Raw genomic sequence first — 18,851 nt, 5'->3', positions numbered from 1 at the left:
TTTAAAATGGGCTGTGAGATGTGAAGATAAACCTATTTGGTTTTATCTGAAAAGCCAAAACAGATTATACAGTCTAAGTTTCACTGCAAGAATTTCTTTCTTGTTGATTTTGAAGGCATTTTAATTGTTTTAATGGTCTTGTAATGGTTTTCTTGTTTAATGGCCTTTTAAAAATCTATTTTATGCTTTTGCTTTTTATTTGTCAAAGGAGTGATATTGATGATCTTAACTAGAACACTAAGAAGACTACTGGAGCATGGCTACAGTCCCACATTCAACCACCAGCACCCAAAAGGGAGGGGAAAAGTCAAGAAGCCTGAAGGAAAAGACATTATAAAAGCCTATTTTTATCTAACCTTTTTCATTCCCTTATTTGTTACTTAAGACTGTATGTCTACACGCACAGCATCATCAGGATCAATGCTCTCCTGCCATGTGGGTTCAAGGGATTCAACTATTTTCAAGCTTGGCTGCAAGCTCCCTGAACCGGTCACCTTCCAACCTGTTTGAGTCATAAACAAAGACTATGTTTTTTAAAACTTTGCAACAGTCATACTTTGCAATCTAGATTTAGAAAATTCACCAACCAACTATGTACAATAAACTTTGAGTGTTGGTAAACTGTCTGAGACAAAGACTTTTTAAAGACAGACTAAATGTGCCTAATGCCTAACATGAGGGAAAAAAAAAAAAACGATTTCACAAAAGTGGGGAAATTTAAAACTTAGTTCAAGCCTTGAGAAATAAGCTTTTACTTGAAGTGCCTGTTTCATTTTATGCCACTCCTTTGTTCTGCAGGTGATCTTATACTCTTTGCTGCTACCCAATTGTTTGTTTCTGATCAATAGATGACTTAGCATCTCTATAATACAACTAACCAAGATAAAAGGGAAGATTCCCCTCCCCAAAACCTGTCCACTTTACCTCCTATCCACACAGCATAAGGGTACAAATAAATACATTGAAAACAGGTGAAACAAGGACTCCTCTCCTTCCTTAATGGTGTCAGTGCCCATAAATCATGACTAATTGAGAGCTTTAGTGTGTGTGGCAGGTCTTTATAGCTGACCCTTCCGATCAGCCTACACAATTTTAAAAATAACTGTATGACATTTTAATCAAACTCCTAAGAACTATATATGTTTTATAGAGTACTTAACGTATTACCCAACAAGGATTATATATTCCAAATATAAAAATGCAAAGATAGGGCTGGAGAGATGGCTCGGAGGTTAAGAGCACTGACTGCTCTTCTGAAGGTCCTGAGTTCAAATCCCAGCAACCACATGGTGGCTCACAACCACCCATCATGAGATCTGACGCCCTCTTCTGGGGTATCTGGAGAAGCTACAGTGTACTTACATATAATAAATCTTTTTTTAAAAATATAAAGATAAAATAATATATCAAAAGGAAAAAGAATCTCTCCAAAACAAAATGCTCAGACACTAACCTTGAGAAAAAGAATGTCATAAATCCTATAAAACACCTAAAAAGTAAATTGGAGATTGTTTATTCCACTGGATTCCTCTAAGCTAGCATGAGTCCAAGCCCACTGTTTCTTGTTAAAATGGCAGATTGAAGAGTATTAGTAACAGTGAATAATATAGCCAAATTTTATGGCTAACAAAGACTGCTGCTTGGTTCAAAGAAACATCTGGTCCACATTTTTAAGACACAGAATTCTTTGGGAATCTGATGAAAGCTAAAAGCATGCATAGGCATTATCCACAAATCTTAACACTGAATTCATAAAAGCTAATAAGACTGTGATGGGAGCTGTTATCACCCTACTACCCCCCCCCCCCCCCCCCCGCACACACACACACACATTTTTCACATCTCAGGAAAAAAGAGGTTATATAAACAAAGGTGCAAAACATAAGCTGCAAACATAACCTTTTACATAAACACATGAAATATTTTCCCTTGGCATTATAGCTGAACGGTCCCTCAGGAAGAGTGAGGGATACAGAATAGTAAATATTCTGCAATACTAGGGCAGTCCCACAGAATAATATTCCTATCCTACTATTCCTATCCTACTAAACTCAAGCTGCTATAACTTGGGTCTTGAATGTCCCCCACTGCCCAGAGTGACTGACTCTACTGGGAAGCAATAAAATCTAAGATGTGGCCTCAATGAAAGGAAATGAGAGGTCTCTGGCCGAGGAAAGACATACTTTTAGAGGATTGAACAAGCTCTTTTCTTCCTGAACATTCTATGAGGTTTTATTCTGCCACTAATTCCAACCACAATGTACTGTCTGGCCACACTGTTCACTAGTCTATGTCTGTTTTGTCAGGACAGGGTCCAGGCTTACAGGGAGGGGACAGGGGTGGTTGAGAAACTTCTACTTGGAATTCCTCAGATATGAGGTCGGCAGGAGTCGGCTTCCTCCCCACTCCCAACCTAAAGATAGCCATAAAGATAGCTCCCCTCACCATCAACCCTAGCAGAAATATATTACCCTGAGAGTCATCAGGCCTCGCCCCTTGTTTGACATTATAAGCAGCAGCAGCACCACCACCCCTACAAGCCCCTGATATGCAGATATCAGATAAAGTATCTTCCATCCACCCCTGCCCTGGACCCTTGGCTACCTCCTCAGGGGAATAAATACCCTTTCTCCCCCAAGCAATAAATAAATCAGTTCTCAGCAATAAATAAATCAGGCTGTCCCCAGGTGTGTTCTTTACTCACACTATCACCAAGATCTTGCATTGCACCTACCTACACCTGGCTAAGTTTCCTCCAATAGAACCTGGTGTACAATGGGCCTGGTTACCCCAAGGAAGAAACAGAAGCAGGGCGGGGCAAGATTCATCTGTGTAGCCTTGGCTGTCCTGGAACTCACTCTGTACACCAGGCTGGTCTTGAACTCAAAGATCTGCCTGTCACTGCCTCCCAAGCTCTGGGCTTATATTTACTAGCAAAGCATTCATAAACACAAAACAAGTCTAAAAGAAAAAAGAACTTAAGAAATCCCAACTATGGTTCTAAAAATAGAGCCATTCTAAGTTTTAAAACTTCATTCATTCACAAATAAATTACTGACAATAAAATTTCTTCAATTGTCAAGCTAAGCTCAGCTACAAAGAGAATCAAGCAGGGGTAGAAAGCAGCTTGCTTTTTGTCCTTTATTATGACACTCTTCATAAAAAACACTCACCTACACACTCCAATGCCTTTTTAATCAATGCTGTGCTCTTTCAGATGTTTCCTATCTAACTATGGGCCCAAGGCTTTAAGAGTCTACCATTTCTACCTGTATTCCTCTCCGTTCAGGGATGTGTTAAGCAGAAAATAGTCTTACAAGATAAGGCCTCCTTCCTGAGGACCAGATCAGGTACAGTTACTGCCCATACTCTTAATCAAAGGTCAGGTGAATTTCCATGCAGCACACCATCAAAGATTAACGTTCTCTAAGCTCAGGGTTTCTCTGCTCTATGCAAAGCCACTCTGTGGCTAGCTCCAATTTGAAGCCCTTTCTCATCCATCTTGGAACAACATCACAATTACTGAAGTTCCTGTAGTGTCTGTCATGAATAACAAGGTTTTTACTTCAATTCAAATGTTTTTAAGTGTTCTAACATCCATGAAATTGTAGCAAGTGAAAATTTCAATCTTTTCACAATTGCTGACAGTCTTTCTTGGTTCTTCACTATGGTGCACAGACTCTGTGTACTTACATAGTACTATTATATAGTGGCTTCAATACCAAAGAATTCATCTTTAAAGGAATTTATTAACTGGTTGTCTATACAATTCATATGAAACATAATCCATATGTATTTCCCATTTTTCCTACTACATGTATATATGCCTTGTCCCATTCATTCTCTTACACCATAAACTCCTAAACATTTAATTCATTTGAAGAAGTTAACAAGCTTTGAGACCTTTTGCTACTCAATACATTATCTGTTGAATTACCATATACCAGAAATATAGCTAACAGTCCTTTTTAAACAAGAAATAATAAAAGGCAAAAGTAGACATGTTTTATTTCAAATGTAACTCTTTTTCTTCATAAATCATTCTAGTCTTACAATTTTACTCTCTGACCACACTATACCTTCACTGTACTTTTATCTGAATATAAAGGTGAAAATCCTGAGGAGGGCTGGATATTCCCTACTTAAAATACATAAATAAAAGTCATTACTATTTACTATCTTTCCACAGGTTTTGCCAAATTAACTTAAACTAGCTAAATAGTTTCCTAAGCTGGCATGGTGGTTCTTTTGAGGGCAGAATCTGGAGTTCAGGGTCAGACTGAACTCAGTGGTTTCAGGACAGCCAGTGTAAAAAGACCTTGTCTCCAAAAACAGTAAAAGTAAAACCAGGTCTGACTCCAGAGCCTCAACTGTACTTATTTCCATAAGTACATGTAGATTCCTGGAGCGTTAGAGCAATCAAATTAGCATTATATAATGTATTTACTTCCTTTGGTCCCTAAGTCCAACGTTAAACACTTCCTAAAATAAATAATATGTAAGTATTTTACATCCAAGAAAGCGCTAAACATGTTCACTACATATTTTTTTTTTAATTTTATGTGTATGGGTGTTTTGACTGCATGTACATCTGTGTTTGCCTGGTTCTTGGGAAGGCAAGAAGAGGGTGTCAGAGCCCCTAGAAATGAAGTTACAGATTGTTAAAAGCTGCCATGTGTTGCTGGAAAAATAGAACACAGGTCCTCTGAGAGAGCAACAAGCACTTTTAAATTGCTGAGCCATCTCTAGTCCCTACAAATTTCTTAAAGCAAGGAAACCACCTTAAATTATTTACCTGTCCTATACTGTGCTGAGCTATCATGAGGACTAATTCTACTTCATGCACTGCTGTACTTACAGCAGTTACAACAATGTCTAACATCAGTTACTGGTAAGCATTCTTGTACAAATACTGTTGTACAAATCAACAGCCCCATTTTCAGGAAAAACAAAATGAGTCTTTTTAGGATTTATATATTTTATGTATATGGGTGTTTTGTCTGCATGTACATCCGCACACCAGAAAAGGGCATTTGATCCCTCAGGACTAGTTATAGATGGTTGTGAGCCACCATGTGGATGCTGATAATTGAACTCAGGACCCCTAACAAAGCAGCCACTGCTCTTATTTGCTAAGTCACCTCTCCAGTCCCAAATGAGTTCTATTTCTATTCAAAAAGGTTTAGTTAAAACACTAAAAAATAGCCCTTTATAAAATTTCACTAAAGTACTGGTTTGAGATTAGTGCTAAGCCAAGACTTCATAATTTTACTTAAGCCTCTCTAATATTTCAAAGCTTTAATTATTTAAGCTGCTTACTGCACTTATCCATCCATAATGTATTATATAAGTAAACATTTTACAAATATATTTGTATATTTGAAAAACTCAACAAAATGCACTTAATAGAGAGGCAGTGAGTGTGTAGTCACTTGAGGAGGGAGGATGCCATATCTGCCCACTCAATAGGTCAAAATCATTGTTAAACGCTACCAATGAGCTAGATTCGTGTCTTTTACTTCTTTTACCCGACTTTCCCAAACCTGCAGTCTTATTATGGGCATATAAGTCCAATAAGAAGTTTGTCATCTTCACAAAAGAAAGCACGTTTAATTAAAACAATTATTCCTTTCATTGCTCTCAATGAAAAGACAGGCAGGAGGGATTTCTGTTATTAGTATATTATAGCTTTGTTAAAACAACATAATGTAGAAAATTGAACAGCTTAAAGTTTAAAGCCATACACAGTGATTCCCCCAAATTAATCTAACCATTATATGCAAAAAGATCTCTTAGGTCCCTCCCATCTCCAAAAGCAAGTGAGAGAATCAACTTATTATCCCAACAGTGTCTTTCTCAATGGTAAATAAAGATGGTAGACAGCAATTATTCCTCCTCAAACATTTAGGATTGCTTTTTAAGACATTCTATTACACTCTTTCTGTGATTGTTATTTTGTTTTGTTCTAGATTTTTGTTGTTGTTAGACTGGTTTTAATTTTGATTTGTTTTTCATAGAATTTCATATGTAGCCCAGAATAGCCTCAAACTTACTACCAAATAAAAGGGGGGGGGCATGTGTGCGTGTATGTGTGTGTGTGTAGACTTTTCCAGAAATTAAAAGATCCAATAGCAGCCAGATGATGGGGTGGACTGGTGGTGGCACACACCTTTAGTCCCAGTGCTTGGAAAGCACAAGCAGGTAGATCTGTAAGAGCTCCAAGTCAGCCTGCTCTACAGAGCCAGGACAGCCAAGGCTACACAGTGAAACCCTGTCTCAAAACATCCAACCACATTAAAGAACCAATCCACACTATCTGAAGAGGAGGAACCTTAAACCTACTTGTTTAATGGGTCAATTCTCAGAGAAATAAGTATCAAATACATCTAATAAAATTCTCACAAGAAGCCTGCAACTGATGACAACATGTCACATTTATGTGCAGTTTTGATTTAACATTTGCAAAGTTTGTTACAAATTAGGTTTTACGTTTTTAAAGTTTTTGCTTTTTTTTTAAACTTTGTTTCTGTGTATGTGACACGTGTGTATTGGTGCCACAGTACAAATGTGAAGGTCAGGTCAACCTGAAAAAGTATGTTCTTTTCTTCCTCTATGTGGGTCATGGGATTAAACTCAAGATTGTCAGGCACAAGTGTCTTTACCCACCGAGTCTTCTTGCCAGGTCAGATTAGACTTTAACTACAATTTAAATTGTAAATCTGCATGACACGTGTTATCTAAACCAAAGACATTCTCCCAAGATCAATGAATTTACTGGAAGTAACACTGCAATGGGAACACTAGCATAAACTTGTGTTTATTCAAGGATATTCAGTATATCAACTGTATATATTATAAAAACTGGATCACATTTATATACCTTTTCAATGAAAGATTAAGACTGTCATGACCAATCAGTTTATCACCACAAGCAGGACAGCAGATGTGACACAATGTAATCTATGAAATACTTTTTGCCCCAAGTACTGAAATCCAAGACTAATCAACCCCCTTTAATCAAGATAAAACTTACATAAAATACATCAAGATATCTAGATATGAGACTTTGGGACAACTGATATGGTCTTTTCACAAAAAATCAATGGCATGACTTAAAGGAGCAGAGAAAAGTGGTGGGGAACATTACTTTAGATCAAGACAATACACAGCACACAACAACCTAATACAACACACATACTGAAACAAACAACTAAAACCAGAAGCACAACGGGGAAAATTTCAAGACTGATTAGATGCTAAAGACTTACTGTTGAGTTTTATTTTAAATAAGAATATGACATGCAAAGAAAATGTTTCCTTTCTGTTGTTAGAAATTGAAACTCAAGTAACAAATGAAACAGGTTATAGAATATTATTTGTAACTAGGCAAGTACTTAAGATCCATCTCAGTAGCAGAATGTTTGCCTCCTATGCATAAAGTCCAGGTTTGATTACAGCATACCCCCCACTCCAAAAGGGCAAACAAAAATACACAAATAAGTAAATCAAGATATTAATGTTTAAATTATTAAATCACATTTTTAAAAGCATACAATGTAGTAACAGTAGGAAACTTTCCTAAGTTAAAATTTTGAATGACCTGAGGAGTCACATTCATTACAGAAAACCCAGGAAGTAAGCAGGTATTTGCAAATAATATTTCCTTAGGTTTAGCTGTCTTCCAAAACAATTCTTTATAATCCTAGGAAAGCCAGATCCACCGCAGAAAAGCAGATAACCCTTCACATGAGTGTCCCTCAAAAGACAGACACAAAGCCAACAAGGAAAACATGAGGAAGTGACCAATAAATATAGATTCCTGAGCAGCAGCAGGGTCCCTTCACAAACTATTTCTGCACAGACAAAGCATTTTTATTTAGCCCAGGCACAGTGGTACACACCTTAATTCTGCCCTTAGAAGGCAGAAGCAGGCACATCTCTGAATTCTAGGTCACCACCCCCACCCCCCAAAAAAGTTTCAACAGAAAACTTGAAAAGGGAGGGATGATGGACAGAAAGAGGTCAAAAAAAATACAAACGAGCACACATGCAGGATTGAAACATGTCTAGAGACCTAATAATACACATAACATTCAACTGTGCTGGGTCTGGATTCTTGCTACATGACAAAACTTCAACTGGGGAAAGGTGAGGAAGGCAAGAGAGGAGGGGTAAGAAACAAGCTAGTTTGCTTCAATCATGCAGCCATTCATTACTACATACATCCCATAACACACACCTGTGATGGATACTAACTATTGTCAACATGACAGGATCTAGAATTAGCAGAATTAAGTCTGTGCACACTAAAAGGCAGGTCAGGTTAACTGAGATAGGAAATCCAATGAACTGAGTCACAGCATTTCACTGGCTGAAGTACTAGGTAGGAGGAAGACAGTTAAACACCAGAGCTCACCACTAGCCTGCTTCCTGAGAATTCCGTGTGACCTAAAACTCCTGCCACCAACTTCCACACCACAATGGACTCTATCTCCCTGAAATGGTAAAGGGAATGAAAGAAACCTTTCTTCCTTGGTTGCCTGTCTGTCACAGCAACAATAATAGCTAACCAATATCTTAACTATGTATAACAAATTCTGTTGGGGGGGGGGAGAATATGATACACTAAAGCATAATTTTAACAATTACCAATGCTAACAATTTGGAAAAATACCAAATTCTGAAGAACTTAAGTTTTCCCATGTCCCAAAACTTAAAATCAAAACCAGAATCAAGTCCTATAATTTAATGCCTTTTCCATTCTAACCAAGCCTGTATCACATACCATGGCCATCCATTTTTATCATTTGAAGTTCAATAGCAAATCCAAAGACAATCCCTTCCCTTTCTCAGTCATGCAGAGAGACCCTTTCTTATTGTAGATCTTTGCAACATCACACCATAGAGTTAGTTTCTGTTTCCCTACTAAGCTGAGAACTTTGCACTTAAAGGAAACAATATTGTGATACCAACAATCTGGTAAGAAAATGTCCAAATAACTGGTTCGTGGGCAGCTTTGCAGTGTGGAAATAACTGGCCCAACAGTCAGGTCCTTGGCAAGCCTCTATCTAGCTCAGAAAGACACAAATTTAAACTTATGACTGTTTATGTCTGGAAATTTCTCCCCTTCTATTTTGGGACCACAGTTGATCACAAACCATAGAAATCAAAATTTATAAATGAAAGGAATACTACAGCATATTTTTCTATTTGATTAAAATAACTTCTAAGGTGATTTTTTATATTTTTAGTTGTGTATGTGCACCTGCAGATACACATGTGCAAGCATGTGAAAGCCAAAGAATAAACTTAGGTGTCCTTTGAGACAGTCTCTCATTGGCCTTACCAACCAGGATGGGATGACTGGCCAGCAAAGCCCTCAGGGATCCTCATCTGTCTCTGCAGTGCTTGCAGTGCTATGATTACAAGCATGAGCCCCACACCTTCCTTTTAACCCAGTTGCTGGGAATCCAGACTCAGGTTCTCACGCTGGCAGGCAAGCACCTGAGCCATCTTCCTAGTCTCATCCCCCTGACCCCACCCTAGCCCTTCCATTCATGTAGCCCAAGCTAGCTCCAACTCTGAATTCTCTTTCCACCTTGTCCCACCAATGCCACCAAAGCAAGTTAAATGACTTAATACTTAGTCACAAAACTCCCAAAGTCAAGCCCCACCCATACTCTTTGTCTCACTGACTATACAAAAGGTACAAAAACAAAAAACCAATCTACTTAATTAGTTCTTTACAAAATACCTTAGCACTTGTTTTTTAGAAGTATGAAAATTCAAAATACAAGTATGCGCAACAGGCAGGTGAAAAACCCAATTGCAAAGAGATCCAAGTTCTGTTTTAAAAAGAATTGCTATTACAGGTGAAATTCCTAAAGGTTCAACCAATCCACACATACACACTTATAGCACATTCTCATTAGTTATCTACAAGCCTCAAGCATACTGCCACACTGAAGTATGGTCTTCCTCCTACCTTTCTTCCATATACCCAAAAGAAAATGTTATCAGTCTCATCCAGACATCTGTGTTTCTTAGCTCAGTGAAGGCCACCATCCCTCCACTTCACGAACACCATCTAGGAAGCCGCACCTGCTCTCAGCACACGTCTACTTTGACCTTCTATTATCTCCAACACCAATGCCCACCTCTTGCCACAATCGTTGCAGCACTGCAGCATCTAATTATCTCACTTCTAATACCAATCTGCATAGCTACAATTAAGTATTTCTTAATGAAACACAAAATAGCCTGGCATACCTTTATACCTGTCCCTCCACCCAATTAAAAAAGAAATACCATATACACACACCATTTAATCCCTCAGTGAAGAGGAGGAGGAGGAGGGGAAGGAGGAAGAGGAGGAAGAAGAAAAAAGGAAAAACTTCTAACTTGACCTACCAAGCCAGAACTATACATACCCTGGTCACTTCTACTACTGCTGCCTGGAAACCTTTCAGTTAACATCATGCGCTCCCTTCCTTCTACCACAGGATCGTGTACTAACGTACTCCTTTCATCTTCTAGGTCAGTGGTTCTCACCTTTCCTAAAGGCTACCACTGTTTAATATAGTTCATCATGATGTGGTGATCCCCAGCCATAAAATTATCTTTGTGGCTACTTCATAACTGTAGTTTTGCTACAGTTATGACTTATAATATTTTGGAGAAAGATCTGCTAAGAGTCCCAACCCACAGGTTAAGAACCACTGCACTAGGTAACTTCAATTTACTCCTGGACTGCTCCCCCTACATTTTACCCATCTGGAAATTGAGATTCTAACCTTTAGAACTGCCCCCCAGAGACAACTGTGCACGAGTGTAGCTCCAACACTTACTCCTGACAAATTCATGACTGAAGTAATCTAAAAAACAACAAGTTTACCAGCAGAAGATGCATTTAAAAAGTCAGACCAACAGAGGCAAAAAGAGATTATGAGTATGCGTGCTAATTATAAAATATGAATGTTCAGGTTAAGGAGTGGGAGAGCTAGGACTATGTGGGTTCTGAGCTGTCACTTGATAGGAACATTCAAATCCAAATAGTACAGTAAGACCTGTGTAGTCTTTGAGCCAGTGAATGGCTCAGTGGGTAAGACACTTGTAACACAAGCCTGAGTTAGAATCCAGGGTGTCCTCTGACCTTCACAAACAATCCTGAACAACCTTGACACAGCATGCAGACACACGCACTCCTCTCTCTCTCTCCTCCCCCCTCCACACACACAATAACAATAATAATAATAATAACATATTTTCGATTAGCCAGTGGCAGCACGTGCACGCCTTTAACCCCTGCACTCTGGAGGACGAGGCAGGCGGATCTTTTCGAGTTTGAGAGGTCAGCCTGGTTTACAGTTCTGTCAGCCGGAGTTACATGGTGAAACCTACCTCCAAAACCAAAGCAGAGAGTGTTTGATTTACAGAATTGGGTATCTGCAAACACTGTGCAGAAGCAGGAATATGGATTTGAGGAAGGAAAAAACCTAGTAAGTCTGAATAAGGAACAATGGTGTTGAAACCGAGTCAGGGTCTCAGAAACAGTAACATTTAAGGGACTTGGGGGAGGGGTGACATAAGAGAGTGATATTGAAGTCTAAAGTTTTTTCAAGAGAGTAATACTACTTTCTGTAGTAGTAAATGATAAAGTTACATATACACTGGAAATGATCAATGCAGGAGACAATCAAGTAGTGAGGACAGAAGTGTGACTACAGTGACTTGGAACTGGAGAACAGCAAACACTTTAGCTGCTTGTATTCTGATGCTATCGTTTCCCTCAAAACTGTCTGCACCTGTAATTCTGGTTGGTAAATAAAGATGCCAGCAGCCAATAGCTGGTGAAAAGAGAAAGAGGCAGAGTTTTAGGTTTCCCAAGCATGGGACCACGGGGGAGAGGAGGGCAGGGCACCATGCATGAGGAATGCAGGACAGGGAGGCGGCGCTACCATGTAAAGGGGCCAGTAGAGCACGGCCCAGAAGCAACCAAGATGGAACATAGAAATTAGTAAGTAGTAACTCAGAATTATCAGTGGGAGGTAGGTTCTAATAGCACGGAGGTTAAGCAGTTGCCCAACTACTGTGCTGCTTAAGGCATACTAAAATATAAAGGCTGTGTTGTGTGTCTTTCATCCAGGAATGTAAAACATTGAGGTGAGACGCAACACCATGCACAGGATTTACTAAGTAACAATACTACAAACATGAACTAGTTTTCCAAGAGGAATGCAAAATAAAACAAAAGACCAGGATATCTGTAGGCTCCACCCAACAGTTACCTAGCAACAGCCAGGTGTATACAGACACAGGTATTAAAGAAAGCAGTCTACTATAGCAATATACACATACCAAAAACGACAAATAAAACCTTACCCCATGGGCAAACAAATACCTTAACTTTTAAGAACTGGCTAAGGATTATATTTAAAGGCATTTGTGAAATGATCTTCCCAGAATTAGGATGTAGTTTATGTAGAATAAGAGCATCTTCTGAAACGATGTAAAATTTCCTATTTTGCCCACTCCCCCCCCCCCAAAAAAACTGTAGCATTCAGTGCTTGTGCTTATCTTAATGATATGCTGCTATTCAAAGATGTTCAGGAAGTGGGGTATTTATCTATAATCCAGCACTTGGAAGGAAGAGGAAGGCAGAACTAAAATTCAAGGTCTTAGATACCGCAGAACACAGAGAAACCAATCTGGAACTGATTGAGAAACTTCCTCCCTACAATCTTTCACGGTGCCTGAAGATGCTATGCAGGCCACTTAGGGAGAAGATAACAGAATTACCCAACCTTGGGCCCTGTGTGCGACAATGCCAACCTACCAGGCAAGCTATGCCCATTGGTCTAATAGTGGCATGACTAATGGGGGGGGGGGTAACTAATCAATTTTTAATTGTATTTGGAATCTCATCCACAAGAAGGACTGATACCTCTTAAACCTGATTAAAAGACTGCTGCTGGGGCAATCTTAGGCCCTGGGTAGAACCCACCACTGTAGTCTCACTCCAGGTTCATGTTGTTGACCTGCCTTCTAAACATTCACATTTATACCCATAAGTGCTGCTCTCAACCTTTAGCAGAGAAGCATCTTTTTGTAATGAGTAGTAATTAATTCAGGACTCAGAAGTGCTAAGATTGGTGACAGTGAGCGCTCAGTCCTAAATGGGCCACACTCCCAAGGCTTAGAGAATGTCAAAGAGGAGGTGAAGAGAATCTAAGAGCAGGAGGACAGAAAAGAGTGCTATGAGAGAGATGTCATGCTGTCTTCTGGGGACGTGACATGGCCACTGCACTTCTAAATTCACAGCAGCTGTGGAATCTACACAGCCCTGCACATGATCATCTCAGCTGACCGTTACTGAGAAAGGAAAGTCAGTCTTCTTTAGGGTAAGGGAGGTGGTACCAGTGAGCTGCTCATGCTCCTATACCAACACACACGAGGCTAGCACTAACTGGATTCAGGAGAGGACTTTTTTAAAGTACGGGGAGCGTGAGGAGATGGCTGAGCAGTTTAACCTGCTGCTCTTTTCAGAGGATCTGTGTTCAGCTCCCAGCATCCGCATCAGGTGGCTCACCACAACCATCTGTAACTCCAGCTTCAGGGAATCCTACACCTCCAGCCTCCAAGGGCATCTGCACTCACATCCACATGAAGACGCACATATATAAATAAATAAAATATTAACTTTTTAGTGAAGACACAAAAGTAGGAGGGAAACATGAGGCAGTGGGTCAGATGGAGAACACAAAAGATGATCATGTTAATGTGTCTGTGTGCACGCAACACACACACACAATTGTCAAAAAATATTTAAAAAAAAATTTAAAAAGTGGTTGAAGAGATGGCTCAGTGGTTGATAATACTTCTTGAGGATGCAGGTTCAATTCCAGGAACCCACATAGTAACTAATGGCCACTTGTCACTCCAATTCCAAAGGGCCTGCCACCCTCTTCTGGCCTCCACAAGCACTCAGGACCCAAGTAGTGTACACATGTATATACAAGAGAAGACTTACACAAAAAATAAATCTTTTTTAAAAAATTGTATTTAAAAAGAATTCAAGATCCTCATAGGTGTACTGGAATCCAAAGGCAGCCTGGGATGGAAGAAGAGACCATGCTCAGACAGAAGGGGTGTGGCTTCTGGCTGACAGTGGCAGCACAGCTAGCTCCCTGTGTTCCTCAGTACTCACAAGAGCTACCTCAACACAAGGAGTTCAGTCCATTTTCCTCTTTTCCAGGACCTTCATGAGGAAACACACACTTGGAATTCCTTTTTTTTGCATAACTTTCTTCTTTAAACTTCCTTCCAATACTGTCAACATCTACAAAAAGTAAAATGCTACACAAAACAATAAACTAACTTTATAACATACTAGACTTTAAGGACAAAAAGTTTTTTTTCTGTGAAATATCCAATTTCAAATCTAAATTATTGGTCGAAGTATTGCTGATTTAAGCAACCAAAAAAATTTAATAATAAATCTTTTTATGCACTAAAGCACTAAAAGGTCTGCTTTAGAATTCATTCTACAATTATAAAGATTATATACATACATATATGCATCTATAAACTAAGAATTATGACTAAAAGACTGAAATAAAACTGCAAAGTAATGATACTTATCAAGTCACTATTCATATTAAAAGAAAATTGTCAATCTCAGAATGGCTGAGTCACTCCTGAAGAAACCAATGGTGAATCCAAATAATTCAAATAAACCTAGCAGATCATCAAGTAATTCTGCAAAAGGAAATGTGTAAACAACCTACACTTAAACACATGTAAAGATCAGGTAAATAATTTGTGATATGGTCAACCAAAAGATCATGCACACTGTGGATTCTAAATCCCCCTACTTAGTGTAGAAGTGGGCATTTAAATACAGAGGCTACCATTGTACCAAATTATCTTTGACTAACAAAGTAACGTTAAGGAGGAAAGCACCAAACTCCAAATGTCAAACTCCTCCAATCCTCTCCCTATCTTTCCATCTCACCCATCTTTCCTGAAGTCTCTGAACAACTGGGCATTTAAGTCTATTCACCTCATTGTAGCTTCTCCCCTCAGGACTTACCCAACCACTCCCTTTGCATAACGTTCCCTAGGCAACTTGAAAGGAGCCTTTTTCCCTTAAAAGCTTCCACAGACATGCTACTCCCTCTAAGTACCACTTACCTGCCCTTTTCAGTAGTACTGGGATCATTTTTTTGGGTAACACATAGTCTGTTGTATAAACACAGTTATTATTTAACATCAAAAATAAGTGGTCTATATGGATACTGCACAATGTAGTATTTTCAATCGTTTTTAAAACCCGTCTCAGACTTTTCACACATGTCTATGTGGTACAGATAACTTGCTCTTACAGTCAAAAGAGAAAAGGCAAACCACACAAAATATCGTAAAAATGTTCATTAAATCGCTTCTATTACCTATGGCTACTACAGTACTATAAGAACTCAGCAAACCCCGCCCACCCCCACCCCAAAAAACCAATCAGGCAATACAGAAATTTGCTGCAGGAAAATACAAACTACCCGAAGTTCTGAGACACTGTCTAGTGTCTCCCTTGTAGCCCGGGTTGATTTCAAACTTTGGATGGTTTCTGGACTTCCAGAATGCCGGGATTATAAGTGTGGTTCACGACCCAATTCCAAAGATATCAGAGCTGCCTTAAAAATCACAATCAAGTTCTTGTCTAGTAAAGAGAAACTTGTGAATGTACTGAAACACCTGCAGGGCATGTGACTAGCAGAATACCCAATGTTTATAAGCCCTAAAACTATTTAAGATATAAAATCTTTAAGTGTCTGGAACTATTTTAAATTGTTCCCACAAGGGCAATTCAGCTATTTTCATTTGGACTAACTCTTACACTAATATTAATGGGTTTACTTTTTCTCTTAGTACTGGAATCGATATGCGCCTAAGGAAAATTGTTTTCATCAGTTCCTGAAATTAAAACGCAAGGTATTAACTTTGGGAGGGGGGAGGGCACTTTACATTTAAAGATAATAAGGATCACGTTTTCTTTTTAGCTCCATTCTTTTGGTACTCCTTAAAATATAGTAAATTGTTCTGTGTAACGTTTCGTTTCCTACACACTGAGAAGGCAAACTGCCTTGGATCTGAACAAGGATCACCAAGCCACTGTCTATCACAGTCAATGCTCCAAAGTCAACAGTTCCAGAGCTGTGTGGCACCTTAGCAGCTTTCTCGGGATACGCAGGGAAACCGCAAGCGTAAGCGGGTCACAAACGCTGAGAATTCTTCAGTAAAGACAGTGTGCACTCAAGGACTAGGAGCACAAGGACTGGGTCCTCCGTACCTAGGGACAATCCGAGCTGACACAAGGGACCCACTACCATTAACCTCCGACCATGCGTGTCCCAGCTGACGCACAGCTTTCTGCCGCGCGCCTGGGGGGCCGTGCCAACACGCGGGGTCAGTCCCAGCCAGAGACACTGCTGCCTGGTCTCCCGGCTCAGCCAGAGTCCCGCACCTGACCGGGGAAGACTCCGGGCGAGGCCGCGACCGTGAACGCCTCCTCGCCCGCGGCGGGCCGCGCCTGCCCAAAGCCGCCGAACGGCGCCCACTGGCGCCCGCAGACTAGGGAGCTCCGGCTCCCAGCCGCCCTCCCGCACCGCGCCGCGGCCGCCCCTGGGGCAAGGACGCCATGCGGGCCGGCGGGCAAGGCGCGGGCGGACTCCCACGGCGCCCCCGCGGGGCCGCAAGATGGCGGCGGCGCCCGGCGGAGCCCTCCGCGGAGCCCAGCGGCTCCCTCCCCTCCCCTCCGCAGCGCAGCCCAGCCCTGCCCGGCCCGGCAGCGGCGGACAGCGAGGCGCGGGGCCGAGGGACGCAGCGGGGCCGCGGCTCCGACACTCGGCCCGGGCGTGGGGGAGGGGAGCACGGCCCGGCCACCCAGCCACCGCCCGCCAGCCCCAGCCCCAGCCTCAGCTCCGCTCCGGAGCGTCCCAGCCAGCCTACCTTTGAATTTGAGGTCTGAAGGAGGGTCGAGGACCAGGATCTGCTCGTGCTTCGCCATGGCCCCGGAGGCGGACGCCATAGGAGACAGCGCAGCGCAGAGCGGGGGCGCGCCCGCGGCGGCGGTTCGCTGGCGGGGGCGAGGGGACGGTGGCGGCGCCGGCTCCGCGGAGCTCTAGGACGGGGCCAGGCTCACGATTCCCGAAGTTCCGCGCCTGCTGCCGGGCCGCGGGGGTCCCGAGGGCTGCCTGTCCGCTCAGCAGCTCCGGGTGTCACAACTGACTCAACCCCACACCAGCCGCCGCGGCCACGCGCACTGCGATCCTCGGCGCCCCACGTGACGAGCCCTACGTGCCTACGTGCGCGCCCCCGCGGCCTGGAGCCCTCGTGCTGGCCCCGCCCTCCGGGCCTAACTTGGGGGTGGGAGGGGTCAACACTGAGCTAGTGCGCCTGCGCACCTCCGACTTGGCCGCAGCTCCCGGCGCCGCGCCGCTGTCAATCTCCGTAGAGCAGGGTCGGGGGGGCGGAGCGGGGCTCTTTGCGGGGAGACGCGGTGCACGGCGCCCCGGGAAGGGGGTGTAGTTCTTGGGGCCCTAGATCTGCGAGTGCGGGGCTGGAGCGCCGACTACGACGCTACCTCACGGCGTTCCAAATGGAATTCCGAACGGAAGAGAGTCATGAAGCACCGGGTACCTCGACTCCCAGCATGCCCTGTGCGGGCGGCGCCTCCGCGGTGGCTGCTGGGAACCGGGAAGGCGACCTAGGTCCGTTGGAGGCGAGTGGGTGGGGCCGCTGACGCGGCTTTTGGCTCGCAGAGGGCGTCTTGTCTGCCCTGGAAAAGAGAAGGGTTTTTGCAGGCTGCCTGAAAGCCAGGCATCCCAGGAGAGACCGCCCTTTGGGAGAGCGGCAGGGCGTGTCCCTCTGATCTGCTGGGGATTCCTTCCGCCCTCAGCGAACGTGCGCTCCATTCTGCCTGTCGTTCCAAGGCTGCCTCCTGCCCAGCCAAAGGAAACACACACCTCGCTCACAAGCAAAAGAGTTCCAGGGGAAATCTGTGCCAGGCAGTTTCTCTACAAGGGTAGAAACGAAATGTCTGTTCCTACAGCGTGGAGTTCACGTGCTGTATCTACAGTGTGGTTCACTTCAAACTCATACCCAAATCTGTTTGCCACATTCTCGCGCTAAGGACGAATTTTATCTGCATCACTTAGGAGAGCCTGTACCAAAAGAAAAAAATGCCAAGCAAGTTGCTGACAGATATTCAGCCCATTGCCAGGGTATCCAGGGACGGGAAGAGCAAACAAAACAAATGGATGTGCTGTAAAAACCTTTATTGTGTCCTATGGTGCTGCTTGAATTTAAATCTCTAGGAAGCTCCGTGCGAAACAAAGCGCATATTCATGCTTCTGCCACGAAAAGGCACTCTAGATTGCTTGGGAAGTAAATGTCGAAATGAGCAGTCTAGAATACAGCTAATTAGACTTTTTCAACTTGCCGCCCCGACACCTGAGAAATTTTCATGCCACCCGAGGTATATAGGATATAATAGTGGTATAAAACAAACATTGGTCGTTAAAAAAAAAAAGTTTGTTTTCTTTCTTTGAATGCTTACTTTGTATCCTAACCTAAAAAATGAATTTTGAAAAGAAGCAGACCAAAAATCTTACCCATTTAAGACAAAAGCAAGCTTGCATGCAAATGAGATAGATTTCCTTGTTCATCTCTACGTAAAAATTATTTATTCTTGGCTGAATATTTGATATTGCTAAACACAACATTGTCAACTTTTTTGTAGTTGATTGCTATTTTGATTGTATAATTACCAATGCTGAGAATCATTTTATATAAAT

General features: G+C 42.1%; 1 protein-coding gene across 3 annotated transcripts in view; it reads right to left on the bottom strand.

Annotated features, from left to right (window-relative positions):
- Vapa (VAMP associated protein A) overlaps positions 1 to 17,348 on the bottom strand; it is a 32,953-nt gene extending 15,605 nt beyond the window's left edge. For 2 of the 3 annotated variants that reach the window (XM_021186222.3, XM_021186223.3), the window contains exon 1: positions 17,005 to 17,348. In XM_021186222.3, the coding sequence (XP_021041881.1) occupies positions 17,005 to 17,083 (79 nt within the window). In that variant the 5' untranslated portion in view covers positions 17,084 to 17,348. The remainder of the gene's footprint in view (positions 1 to 17,004) is intronic. The other variant, XM_021186224.3, reaches the window with a different exon arrangement.
- Between the last annotated feature and the right edge of the window lie 1,503 nt (positions 17,349 to 18,851).

This window comes from Mus caroli, unplaced genomic scaffold (genome assembly GCF_978045245.1).
Source record: "Mus caroli unplaced genomic scaffold, Mus_caroli_1 scaffold_18, whole genome shotgun sequence".
NCBI classification, from domain to species: Eukaryota; Metazoa; Chordata; class Mammalia; order Rodentia; family Muridae; genus Mus; species Mus caroli.
The sequence above is the reverse complement of the archived record's forward strand: the minus strand, read 5'-3'. Positions and strand labels throughout refer to the sequence as shown.